Genomic DNA, 13,392 nt, shown 5'->3' on the forward strand with positions numbered 1-13,392 from the left:
CTATCCTTCATACCGACGCTAGCGGCCTTGGTATAGGAGCCGTTCTTCTATAACACGACAAGTCTTCCCTAGAGAAAGTTGTTGCATATGCCAGTCGGGTACTCACCCCTGCTGAAAAGAACTACACTATAACTGAGCAAGAGTGTCTGGCTGTGGTTTGGTCGGTCCAGAAGTTCCGTCCCTATCTCCACGGCCGTCACTTCACAATCGTTACGGACCACCATGCCTTATGCTAGCTTTCTACACTGAAAAACTTGTCCGGACGCTTGGGTCGGTGGATACTACACTTGCAGGAGTATGACTTTGACATAACTTACAAGTCAGGCAGAAAACATCGAGACGCCGATGCTTTATCTCGTTGCCCGCTTCCGACTACCCATATCAGCGTTGGTGAGAACTCAAACGCCACATCTACCAAAGTTCATACGCTCGCATCAATAACGCAACCCTTTTCGGACGACCAGGCAACATTTATCTCCCACCAGCGGTCCGATTCATACTGCAGACGCATGATGGACCACCTTTCGGGAGTTTCTCATCCACCAAACGCGCGACTCCGTCGTCAACTCCTGCACTTTAAGCTGGACAATGGGGTTCTCTACCGCCACGTCTACCACCCTGACGGTCAGCGCTGGGTTCCTGTACTGCCACGCTCTCTTCGACTTCAGGTGCTCGAAGCCTTCCACGACGACTTGACTGCTGGTCATCTTGGTTTTAACAAAACTCTTGACCGCATTCGATGTCGTTATTACTGGCCTGGCCTTTCTTCTAGTGTAGCGCGGTACGTCGGTTCCTGCTACCCATGCCAGCGTCGTAAACTCCCCACGTCTGCACCTGCTGGACCTCTACAGCCACTTCCGTGCCCGTCAATGCCTTTCGAGGTTGTAGGTGTTGACCTTTACGGGCCTCTCCCCGTCACATCTGCTGGCAAACGATGGATAGTGACCACCGTGGACCACCTGACACGATACGCTGAGACTTCCTCTGTTATTACAGGCTCAGCTGTGGAAGTTGCAGACTTTATTCTTCACGCAATAATACTGCGTCATGGGGCTCCTCGTGTACTGCTTAGTGATCGTGGCAAAGTGTTCCTGTCACAAATGGTAAATGAAGTACTCCACGCTTCTGGAACTACTCACAAGACAGCTTCAAGCTACCACCCTCAGACAAACGGTCTCACAGAAAGATTTCACCGAACCCTTGCAGACATGATAGCCGTTTACGTTCAACCCGACCACAAAAACTGGGACACTCTTTTACCATTCCTGACATTCGCTTACAACACCACCGTTCAGCGAACAACTTGCTACTCACCGTTTTACCTCGTGTACGGACGCACCCCGACTACCTTTCTCGACGTCTCCTTCTTTAGCAGCCATGGGAATTCATGTCAGTCTTCTAGCGAAGAATACATTTCCCGCCTGGCTCAGTCTCGCCATCAGGCTCGCATCAATACTGAAGCGAGACAGCACGAGCGGAAGATCACCTATGACGAATCCCACCGCGTTGTGTCTTTCCAACCTGGTGACGAGGGGCTGCTTTTGACACCTATTCGCACTCCTGGTCTCTATGACAAATTCCAACCACGCTTCATCGGGCCATACATTGTTTTAGAACAGACTTCGCCGGTTAATTATCGTGTGACACCACTCGTCGCCCCCAACAGACCGCCGCTACCGCAGCACAGAGATTGTCCACGTTTGTCGCATGAAACCTTTCACGCGACGTTCCCCGTCACTTTGACTTACGGCGGCCAGGGTGTCCGCTTCCAAGTGGGGGGGAATTAGTGTGGGCATTTGTTACTTGCATCGCCCTCATCCCTGCATGATCACAATCACCATCATCCGCTTGTCTCTTTGTCCTCATTGCCACTCTGGTTCATCATCATCGTCATCGTCTGTGTTGTACTGGCTCTGCCCGTTCGTTTTGCGAGGTCTTTCCTCAATTAAACGCTGTCGCAACCCAGACTACCAAGACTTCATAATATATATATATATATATATATATATATATATATATATATATATATATATAGGAGGCTTCGCTACAATATATATATACACACACGTACAGTGAAACCCCGATAAACAGTACCCGCGTAAACAGTAGTTTTGTTTTAGAAGTGGTGAAGTCAAATCCCCGACACGGCGGCCATTGAACATAATGCATTTTGTATCTGCATAAGCCGTATCAGCTTATTGCGTATGTATCGGTTAATAAGTAGTTTTTCCAATTTTCGTTGCGCACACGCCACGGCATGTCGTCCCCCACTGGGCGTCTCGACGGAACAGCAAGCCAGAGATCGAAACACGGCTCGCTTGTTTGTGTTGATGACGATGGTGGCTGTGTTGTTGAGCGCCATCTCTTGGATTTTTCTGCAACAAGAAGCACTCGGCCGGCTAGGCTTTTGGTGTTGTCCACGCGATGGCGCTTTGTACAAACACGCAAACACGGTGTGCGCTTGCTTTGCTTTCTTTGTTTCTTTGGCGCCATGCATAGGTGTTCTCTGGTTGATCCGTGCCGTACAACTCTCGCGTCGTTTTTCATGTGTTGTGTATGTGTGCTTGTGCTGCTTCGTACTTGCGTCATGCCGAAGCTGGGAAAATTGCATCGAGTGCTGAAAATAGAGGAGAAATTGGACATAATTCGTGCCATTGAAAATGGCACGAAAATATCGTGCTGACACGCGAAAAGGACCTGCCGTTAACCACTGTGTGTGGAATTTGGAATTCCAGAGAGAAGTTGCTCGGCAGTGCTGCTGCAACTACGAAAAGGTGCCGGCCACGCAGTTCGGCTTTTTCGGATGTAAAGGAGCCACTGGTGAAGTGGCTAAAAGCTGCACGGTCAAAAAATCTGCCTATCAGTGGACCCCTGCTCGTGGAGGAGGCCCTGTTTTTGCCCTGCAGCTCAACCATGACAACTTTGTGTGCAGCAATGGCTGGCTGGCCAGATTTAAGGCGAGGCACGGCATTACCATGAGCACTGTTTCAGGAGAAGGTGCTCCTGCTGACGTAGATGGCACGGAGCAGTGGCAAAATGGTCAGCTGAAGAACATCTTGAAAGACTACGCACCTGATGACATCTTTAATATGGATGAATCGAAGCTATTCTTTAAGCTGCCACCAGACAAAACGTTCGCGTTCAAAGGGGAGACGTGCACCGGCGACAAGCATGCAAAAGACAGAATATCAGTGGCATTTTGCGTGAACATGACTGGAATCGACAAAACTCCGCTCCTCGTGATTGGAAAGGCGGCGAAGCCTAGATGTTTCAAAGGGGCCCGGTTGCCATCAGGGGTCATCTATTGCAGCAACACCAAAGCATGGATGACGGCAAAACTCTTTGAGGAGTATGCGCGCCTCATCAATCGTCGTTTTACGACTAAGAACAGAAGAGTTGTTATTATTTTAGACAACACTTCGGGGCACGTCGCCCTGGACAACCTGACGGCTGTGAAGTTGGCGTTTCTGCCACCAAACACAACAGCGATTGCCCAGCCCTTGGGCCAAGGCATCATTCGAGCTGTAAAACAGCTCTACAAGAAGAATCTGCTGCGCAGATTTCTTCTCACCATTGAATGTGGCAAATTATTATTTATCGACCTCATTGGCACAATTCACCTGCTCGAATACTCGTGGCAGCATGTTGAAGGAACGAAAGTTCGAAATTGCTTCAAGCGTGCTGGCTTCAGTGTATGTGCGGGCGATGCAGATGACGTCAGTGACACCATCGACCTGACTTTCGACATCGTAGACGAAGCTTGCAAAACTCTGCTAGCTGAAGTGCTGGAGCGGCAGGGCGTTACGGAAGGCATTTTCTTCCCCAACTTCAGAGACGCAGACAGCGATGTGCAGACATCTCCGGACATGTCCGACGAAGCCATTGTTGCCTCGGTTGTCGAAGTGTCGCCAAATGATAGTGATGAGGACGACATGGAAAGCAACAACACGGGTGATCTAGGTCCGACAGTGGCCGAAGCTGCACATTGCATCAGCGTCATGCAGGTATTTGCAGAAAAGAGGGGGCTGGCGTAAAAGCTGGCTCACAGCATAAGCGAGTTTGAGGCCGCTGTCGTTGCTGCTAGGCCGCCGCGTCGTCAAATAAAGATTACAGACTTATTCACGCGAAGTGAATAAGTCTGTAAGGAATTACCGCACGTTTTTTGTTCTTTCATCGCACTCCCTGAAGGTTTCTTTTTTTGACAGGTAAGTGAGCGACCTGACGCTATTTCGGTTAAGCAGTACTACCATTTAGTACATACTTTTTCCGAGCTCCGGCCAACTATGGTTTAACGAGGTTTCACTGTACTCGAAAAAAGAAAGATGGCAGCTTGCGTTTTTGTGTCGACTATCCGAAGCTCAACCAGATCAACAAGAAGGGTGTTTATCCGTTGCTGCGTATTGGTGATTCCCTGAATCAGTTAAGAAGTGCACACTGCTTTTCATCAATGGGCTTTAAAAGCGGCTATTGTATATACATATATTGGTGGCTATTGTGTGTGTGTGTGTGTGTGTGTGTGTGTGTGTGTGTGTGTGTGTGTGTGTATATACATATATATATATATATATATATATATACATGAGCACTCAAGAAAAAAAAAGCCGCCCGCACTCGCTGCCCAGCTATTCGCAAGCTATGCCTACGAATCGCGAATAGCTGGGCGCCGAGTGCTTCCGTAAGCTATGCTTTCTTAAGTACAAACTTCGCCTTGTCCCACCGTCTGTGAAACTGTTAGCCAAAAATACCAGCATTAGACTTACTCTCGAATATGCGTGCGTCATTTGGGACCCATACACTACAGAAAACATTCATGCCATAGAAATGATTCAACGTAAACACATTAGGTTTATATTTTCTAAACGCCGTATGACAGACTACCCCACAACTATCATGAAAGAAAATAATATACAAGAACTCCAGCTTTGTTGCGAAATTCTGAGAGTAAAATTTTTCTTTTAAAAAACAAACATTTCGCACTAGATGCCTCTACATTTACTCAGCCACTGACGTCACAAGAAATTAGAAATCGTCATGCTGCATCGATAACACCATTCCAGACACATACCAACACATTTAAGTTCTCTTTTTTTCCTCGTACCATTGCAGACTGGAACGCCCTGCCATTTGAATCACTACAACACATTGACTACTTCGACTTCATCACATCATGACCTTAAGCACTATCCTTTTTTTTTTGGTTCGTATATACAGGAAGTATGTGCACTAGTAATCTCAGCCGTTTACATAGATGTGTTAACGTAATAATACTCCTATTGCTGTGCCATGTGTTAGAGTGCGAGTATGCATTTGTGCAGCTTTAGTGTACATATATTTCTTCTGGTCATGAATTGTTACTGATTTATGTGGCGAAAACCCTGTTGAATATAAATTGCTATGTGTACTTGTTTGTATGAGAATATTAATTTCGTGTGTACATTGCGCAGGTTGACTACTGATTGATTATGGTTTTTTTTTTTTTTGTACAAGTGCTTGTTTCCACTCCTGCACGGGCTCCAATTTGAGCCTGCAGTATTCTGTAAATAAATAAAAATCAAATCGCGTCGCCGCGATCCCGGTATTGGTTTGGTTTGGTTTTTTATGGTGCATAGGCAGCTTAGACCATCATGCACCTAACGCATGGTATGATTCTCTTAAAATGCTGGAATGCCTCGCCTTGTCCTTGCCTAGGCAAGGACCTCGAGGATATCAACCAGGTCTGAAAAACCTCGATCGTCTTCTCAAAAGTAGGAAGCCCTACGAGGTGTTCCTGTGTATTTAGACAATGCAGTGTGTAAGTTTAGAGTTTGTCTAAAAAAACTGCTTCTTTTGGGAAGCTAAAAACTTCTGAGTTATCAACAAGCGCATCTTCACTTAAAGGCAGCGCAAAATGAAGTGGTGTGTGTTCATTGCAAAATGCGATAGAATGTTTTTTCCGTAATTCTTTTAATTTAGTGCATGACAGTAAAATATGATTTATTGTAGCTCGCCTCCGCATTTCGGACACAAAGGTTTGTCCTCTTTTGCTAGTAATTGTGGGTGAGGTGTGTGTGTCCAATGTGTATCGCGACCGCGGTTTTATGCGCGTCAGTTGCGGACAACGGTAGTTCCTTTTACAATCCCCGTGTGCTTGGCTGCGCACACACCTTCAAAATTAAGTCGTTTTCTGCCATCTACGATCGCATCTGCCGCAGTTTTGTCCACAGAGTTTGCGGAAAACAGCGTTGCTTTGACTGGTCGAGTGCACATTTTTGGGGCTCTGTCAGTTATGTCGTCCCCATGCATGATCGCGTGAAGAACGACCGCGGTTGCGTCCACAGTGGTTGTGGCAACGACAATCACATGCACTGTAGAAGACAGTAAGTGCGCTGGTTGCACGCGAACTTCCGAAGTTTTCGAGTACGCTACTCTCGGCCTTCATTCGACGGTTTATGTACTAAAGTCCGTATCACCTGCCGCGATTAAGAAATGTGTTCAGAACATTCTAATTTGAGCCCAATCGACACAGTGGAATTTTGCTGGGAAATTTCACGAATTCGTATCTGCCCCGGTTTCGCATCACTGAGATTCTACTGTACGTTTAGATGAACCCCTCTTAAACTCATTTGTAATAAAGAGGGGTAGGTTCGAAAAGCCTAGTGAGTACTGAGCTGCTTTTTTGTCAATGCGGCCAGATCATGCACAGAAATTTTAATTTCCGGGAAATTTTCATGACAACCGTACAAACTGTCCAAATCCGAGAGTCTTCCGACCAATCTGGGATACTTGGCAGGTATGAGATTGTAGTGAGTTTGTTTGAAATTATGGCTTGAATAGCTACTGCCTCCAATGCCGTTCGGAGCGGAATGTGCTGGCATGCTACACTTCTATCGACTATAATTCCAACACCGCCACATGATGCAAGTGCATCTAAGCGGTCCTTGCGAAAAACGAAATATGAACGGAGGAAGTTTGTGTGCTTTTGGTTTAGGTGTGTCTCCTTACACACAGCACCTTTGGAGAAAATTTGATAAGGAGTTTTTGTATATCGTCAAGATTGTATAATGCCTAGTTCACACTGAAACATCCGCTTTCTACAGCGACTGAAATTCCCCTGCCGCCGAAACGCAGCGTCGTTCACACTGGATGCGCCCCGCGCCGCCGAATATGCCATCTACTACGGGGCGAACGCGGGATGGATGCGCTGTCACCCGGTTGTTGTCGCGGCTTGCAAACGCTACTACGCTATCCGGTGGTGTATACTTCGACGATTCTCGTACGCAAGAAGCAAGAAAAGACAGTACTGCTTACTTTGCTGGCAAGTCACTGTCTTGTAACGCACGAAGAGCAGAAAAACCACCAACGCCAGCAACGTTGGTGGGTTCGTTTTGCTCTGCAAGACCGCAACAAGCTCGGACACGCCAACAGCAAGCTCGGTCACCTCTTTCACGAAATACGGAGGCGAAGTAGGCACAGAGTATGTTAAACTCCCGTTGGTTTCAACATTCAGTTACGTGCACTGCGGCATAACAAATGAGTAGGGCTTGGTCGCCATTTTTCAAAATTTCTTGACTAGCGCTCCTATTGGTCCGCGGTGACCGATTCGGCGGCAGACGCCGCAAAAATCGGTCAGAGAGCGATCGGCGCGGAGAGGGCCCTTTCGGCGGAACTCGCCGCCGCCGAACCGAATTCGGAGCACTTTCGGCAGCCGGAATGCTCAGTGTCAACGCGGCCTAAGAGTCCTCTAACGTTCCATTGTAGTATTTTTTATTTTGGATGTGTGTATGTGCTGTGTCTCAAGAGAGAAAATTTGCTTATTTTACAGAGCCTCTGGAAGGCCCTGTAATTATTGTTTTGTCTTTTTTGAAGCGGTTGAGAAACTTTCACCGCTCCTTTGGCACTGTTTGCACCAGTGGTGTCTATCGCCTCTGGAGAGGCGCCAGACGGACGGGTACGTAGAGTGGGCTTCGTCAATGCGCACAAAACCTTCGATCCTACTGGGCAAGAGATAGATGGGACCTCTTTCACTTGTTTACTGCCCTGGTTGTTGCCAGTATTCTCAAGTTCCTTCGGTGGGGCTGTGTTCAGGAAGGGCAGGGCAGGCAAGGCTGCTCCCACCGTGGGGGCTTGTGGCGATTGCCTCGGCACCCTAGGCGTCGTTCAAGGCATTGCCGAAAACTGCAGTTGTGCTGACCCCCCTCGCACCACTTCGGCATAGGATGTGTTCCCTGCAAAATTCGGGGAGAGGCGCTGCCTTGTTTCACGAAAGCTGATGTTGAGTTTCTACTTAGTGGTAATTGTTTCTTTTTCCCTCTTCCAAACTGCGCAGGACCTGGGATATGCCGGGTGGTCTCTATCACAGTTGGGGCAGTGAGGTTCGGAATCACATTTATCATCATTAGAGTGTCTGTCCTTTGGTGCCCCATTTCGCACACGAAAGTTACCTTCAACAGCTCTGAGAGCCGTGGCCAAACCGCTGGCATATAAAGCAGTGCCATGAATTGGGACTGTAATACTGACTGCTAATTTGAGGCAGCCCGGTACTATTTCCGTTGGGAGTGTTGTAGATGCAAAAGTAACTATTATGTGCTTTTTGGGAATTTCTTTGTTTTCTCTTTTTATAGGTATGCGCTGCACTTGGATTACATTCTCTTCTTTTCAGCCTGTCAGCAGCTCTTCATCAGACAGGTTCATTAAGTCATCATTTGACATGACACCTTTCACAGTGTTGAGTGTTCGGTGCGATGCGATGGTGATGGACTGATCATCCAAAGCTGTCCGGTTTTTTAGCCTCTGGAATTGTGGACGGTCTTTGACTTCGAGCAAGAGGTCACCACTTGCCGTTTTGGTGGCCTTGTAGCCCGAGTCAATGGTTTCCATAAGACATTTTGATACAAGACAAGGTGATAAGCTTTTGGCTTTCTTTTCTGTACCATACCTGACAAGTTCAAGGATTCTGAATCCGGATGATTTTCGCAACGAGGGGGGGGGGGGGGGGAGCACAAAAAAACAAGGACACACAAACAAACAAAAACATCACGAAAAACGAAAGGGGGTGGGAGGGTGGTCTCAATCACAAGCGCCAACATCAGCGTTGCGGTCTATAGTGGCTAGGAGTGGCCGAACACACGAGGGTAGAGTTTTTCACTAAGGTGAGAGTTTCAAAGAATCAATACAACTAGCAGAATCTATTTCAGTTAAAACAATTAGCATATGCCTTCCTGGGACACACGTGAAGGGACGGGACGATGCAGCTGGCTGCCGCAAAAGCGCGGGTCCAAGCTTTGCTCACTAGTAGATTCTTGTGACAGGAACGCCAAAACGCGTCTGTCCCCTTTTTATTGCGGCAGCAATCATATGGACAGTCCAGGCTGTTTTTTTTTTGCCGCCACCACCGCCGCCGTCCTTCACCGTATATGTATACATATCTATATATATATGAACACTAAAAGAAAAAAAATTGGCCCGAATCTACATGTTACACTGTAAATGTCGTCGAAAGACGATAGTCTTGCGTATGGAGAGAGTGAACAAAAAGTTTATTTGATGTTTTGCGCAAGAAAATTGGTGATTGGTATTCTGAAGTTTGAAGTTTATTTTATTTCTTTCTGATACAGAAAGAGGAGTAAGGCGCTGCGTTGCTTCAAGCGTGTAACGATGAAGAACAAGCGCATCTAGGCACGTTAGACACGAGCGCAATCTGGCAGTTATCTTCGCGCGATCGTGGAGAACGATGCGCACCAGTCACGAAGGTGATAGGGTGTGGAATCCAAAGCGACGAGCAGGTGCCACCACCGTGCCGTCGTAGCAAAGTGTTGGAAACACCTTCTTGAGCACCGCGTTGCATTGTCAACGCAGCGCGTTAAACACTACAGTCCATAGAGTTACTTGTCTGTGCCTCTTCTAGCATAAAGGCAGACATATAAAACATAGACATCTTGTTATGGCGTCTCAGATATGCGCAATACTTGTTTTTTTAATTGACAATCGCACAACTATGAACGCTAAACCTCGAGCAATATTGGTGGGCGCTGCAGATGCGGTTGGCCGTTTGAGGTGTTAGGGCAGACAGACAGACAGATGTACCGACAGACAAACATTTTTCTGTCGAAGTTCCTTAGGAAAGACTACCGTCTTTAAAAAAAGCCGCCCCCGCTTGCCGCCGAGCTGGTCGCGATGCATCGACACGTGCATATCTCTCACGTGTACTTTGCACCATGAATGGATGCCTGTGGGCGAGCACTTATCCTTTGGTGAAGAAACCGTGTGGCACCGACTTTCACTGAAACGAAAGCGTTAGTTGCCGGCCCACAAAGGTCGCTTTGGTCTCTGAACAGGTCGCTTTGGTCTCTGAACAGGCCCCTTTTGCGAAAACAGCGCGCTTTTCATACACAGCGAGGTATAACAACTGGGACACTTGTTAGTTTGTATGCATCTCTACCTGTGATTACGTATCGTGCACTGTTTTTGTTTAAACAGTGCATTACGTGTCGAGCGGTAAATGTTGTTAGTTCACTCTCGTCTAGCGAGTATCGTTTTCGTGCGTCATATGTATGTGAGCAGCACGATGCACGTTTCGATCTGCTTGCCGTTTTCAGCGTTACATTCCAAGTTGTTCCTGCCGCATTTATTACTTCACCCTTGCAGTGAAACTAACTTTTTTTATTTTTTACGCATTTACTGTTTTTAACCTACCGCTGCAAGCTCTCGGAGCTCGTACATCGCTATCACGTCGCCGCGACCGCCCTTGTGCGCGCGGCGGTTGGGGCAAACGGTAGTTCATTTTACAATCCCCATGTGCTTGGCTGCGCACGCGCCTTCAAAACTAAGTCGTTTTATGCCATCTACAATAGTATCTGCCACATTTTTGTCCACAGTTTGCATAAAGCAGCATTGCTTTGATTGGTTGAGCGCACACTTGCGGGGTTCAGTCAGTTACGTCGCCGCCATACATGATCGTGTCAAGAGCGACCGCGGTTTCGCTCACAGCGGTTGTGGCAACGACAATCACACGCACTGTAGAAGACAATGCATGCGCCGCCCGCATGCATACTTTCGAAGCTTCAAGTACGCTGCTATCTGCCTTCGTTCGACGGTTTCCATACTAAAGTTTGTATCACCCGTCGCAATTAGAAAATGTATTCGGAACATTCGAATTGAAGCCCAATAGACATAGTGGAACTTGACTGGGCAATGTCAAGAATTCGTATCTGCCGCGGTTTCACATCACTGAGATTATACTGTGAGTTTACATGAAGTGGGGTAGGTTGGAAAAGCCTGGAGCGGATTGAGCTGCTTTTTTGTCAATGCATCCAGATCACGCACAGAAATTTCTATTTCTGGGAGATTTTCATGACAACTCGAAAAAACGGTCGAAATCCAGGAGTCTCTCGGCCAATCTGAGAGACTTGGCAGGTATGCTGTACTCTCGTAGTGAATAATGTAAAATTTGGGGAAGTTGTCTCTCTTAGTAGGAAGAAGTTCAAAAATAACATCAGTGCCCAACCTCTTGGAGGGGCAATCGTTTTGGGGGCTTTAGGGTATCCCATGAAATTTGCTGCTTTTTTCAGCAGCCATGCTAGCCCTCATCTCCGTGTCTACCAAGAGGACGCTACGAGACAAGCAGGAAACATAAGCGCCTGCTGTACATGGCTGCTATAACCTAATATGTCTACCCAAGGTTGGATATTTACACCAGGTTAACCCTTGCCACCAAGAAATGTGGTAGTAAAATAAGTGAGGAGAGGACAGGAAAGATTAAAAGTCAGAGAGAAAGACAAAGATGAGGGGAGAGAGAGAGATAGGAAAAGGCGACTGCCGATTTCCCCTAGGTGGGTCAGCTCAGGGGTGCCGTCTACATGAAGCAGGGGTCAAATGGGTGTGCTGCCTCTGCCTTAAAGGTCCAATCACCCGGCGTCGGCTCAACCCCCAGGATTTCTTTCTTCCCAGGATTCCCTTTTCCCACGGCAAAGCCACGCACGGCTAAGCGTGGGAGAGGTCAAAACCCCCCGTTAGCTCGGGTTCGTAATGTCGCTGCACACCAAATGCTTGCTCGCGCAGACGCCTCTGCGGGGGAAGCTGACCATTTTGATGAAACCGAAAACACGATGTTTAAGCCAAGTTTTGAGGCACAGACCGTAATGAATGTCGCACCTTATGGTTAAATTCAGGTGTTACAGTGCAGTACGGTGCTCATAAATGAGTTTGGTGCAGGATGGTGGATATAAATAAATTTGGCACAGAATGTCGCATATGGAGCAGCTGTTCCACCTCTGCAAACTTTGCAGCTGCTGCTCGAGCTACCACAGCCTTGACAAAACTGAAACTATAACAGTTTTGATAGAAGTGAAAACACTATGTTTCAGCCACGTTTTTGGACACGGGGCTTGATGGCCCCTGTTGCACTTTACAGGTAAATTCAGCTGTTGTGCAGTACGAGGATGAACGAGTTTGGCACAACAGAGGTGGTTCCGCGCAGGTAAACATGCTTGGTGCACAATGGCGCAGCAGTTGCTCCCTTGTCTGTAGTAAAAAACCTACCAATAATTACGACCATTTTTGTTAATGTTGTCTCACTACAAACTTCAATTGCGATTTGTAAAACGACCCTTGGGTAATAGTCACCATTTACATATGGGCACAATGATACACAATTTGTCCTTTCAATTCAATGCCATCACTAGAAACCTGCTATGATAAGACTTCGTACAGAAAACCAGACAAGCATTCTTGTATAGCTTGCGATATGAAAAGTTTGTCTTGACAGGAGTTTGCTATGCCGAGATTTGGTATTTCACTCTGATGCTAATGTCTTGCCTTGACCTCAAGTGAATACTGTATGCCTACCCTTGCTGTGGAGCAAACTGTTGTGGTGGCATCTGCTGTTGGTAGACACCCTGCTGTTGCTGCTGCCCCATCTGTGGCATCTGCATCTGAGGGATGTTCTGTGGAACATGCATCTGCTGGTGCTGCTGCATCTGGCCGCTGCAACCCAGCACCAGAACCACGAAGAGAGTCCAACACCTCGGCATGCTCTGAAACACAGCAAGGATTTCAATCATTCCGTACACAAAGCACTTTTACTGTTAGAAGTCAGCACAGAAATTATTTTCCCTGCCACCCCCCCCCCCCCCCTACTGCGTCATTGCAAAAGTTGTGCTAGAACTCAAATGGAGTGGCCAGAGCATGGCACTGTTGCCACAGAGCGCCTAATTCCCACTGAACAAAGCAACCGAAGCAAATGGGGAGCTGTTTCAAAACCGAGACAAAATGTCTAAAAATAAAGCTGGATGCACCTGCAATTGTCACAATGCCGAAACAGCAGCAGTCGAATCCAGGGAACTCACTTTAATTGTATTAGAATACTGGTAAACTGATCAGAAGAGAACCTCGTCTTCTTCACTCGCTGCGCGTGTT

General features: G+C 47.3%; 1 protein-coding gene across 1 annotated transcript in view; it reads right to left on the reverse strand.

The window, feature by feature from the left end:
• LOC119167770 (uncharacterized) overlaps positions 1 to 13,392 on the reverse strand; it is a 166,448-nt gene that overhangs the window by 128,438 nt on the left and 24,618 nt on the right. Inside the window, exon 2 of the mRNA XM_037419297.2 lies at positions 12,823 to 13,010. Coding sequence (XP_037275194.1) covers positions 12,823 to 13,010 — 188 coding nt within the window. The remainder of the gene's footprint in view (positions 1 to 12,822; positions 13,011 to 13,392) is intronic.

This window comes from Rhipicephalus microplus, chromosome 6, assembly GCF_043290135.1.
Source record: "Rhipicephalus microplus isolate Deutch F79 chromosome 6, USDA_Rmic, whole genome shotgun sequence".
Lineage (NCBI taxonomy): Eukaryota > Metazoa > Arthropoda > Arachnida > Ixodida > Ixodidae > Rhipicephalus > Rhipicephalus microplus.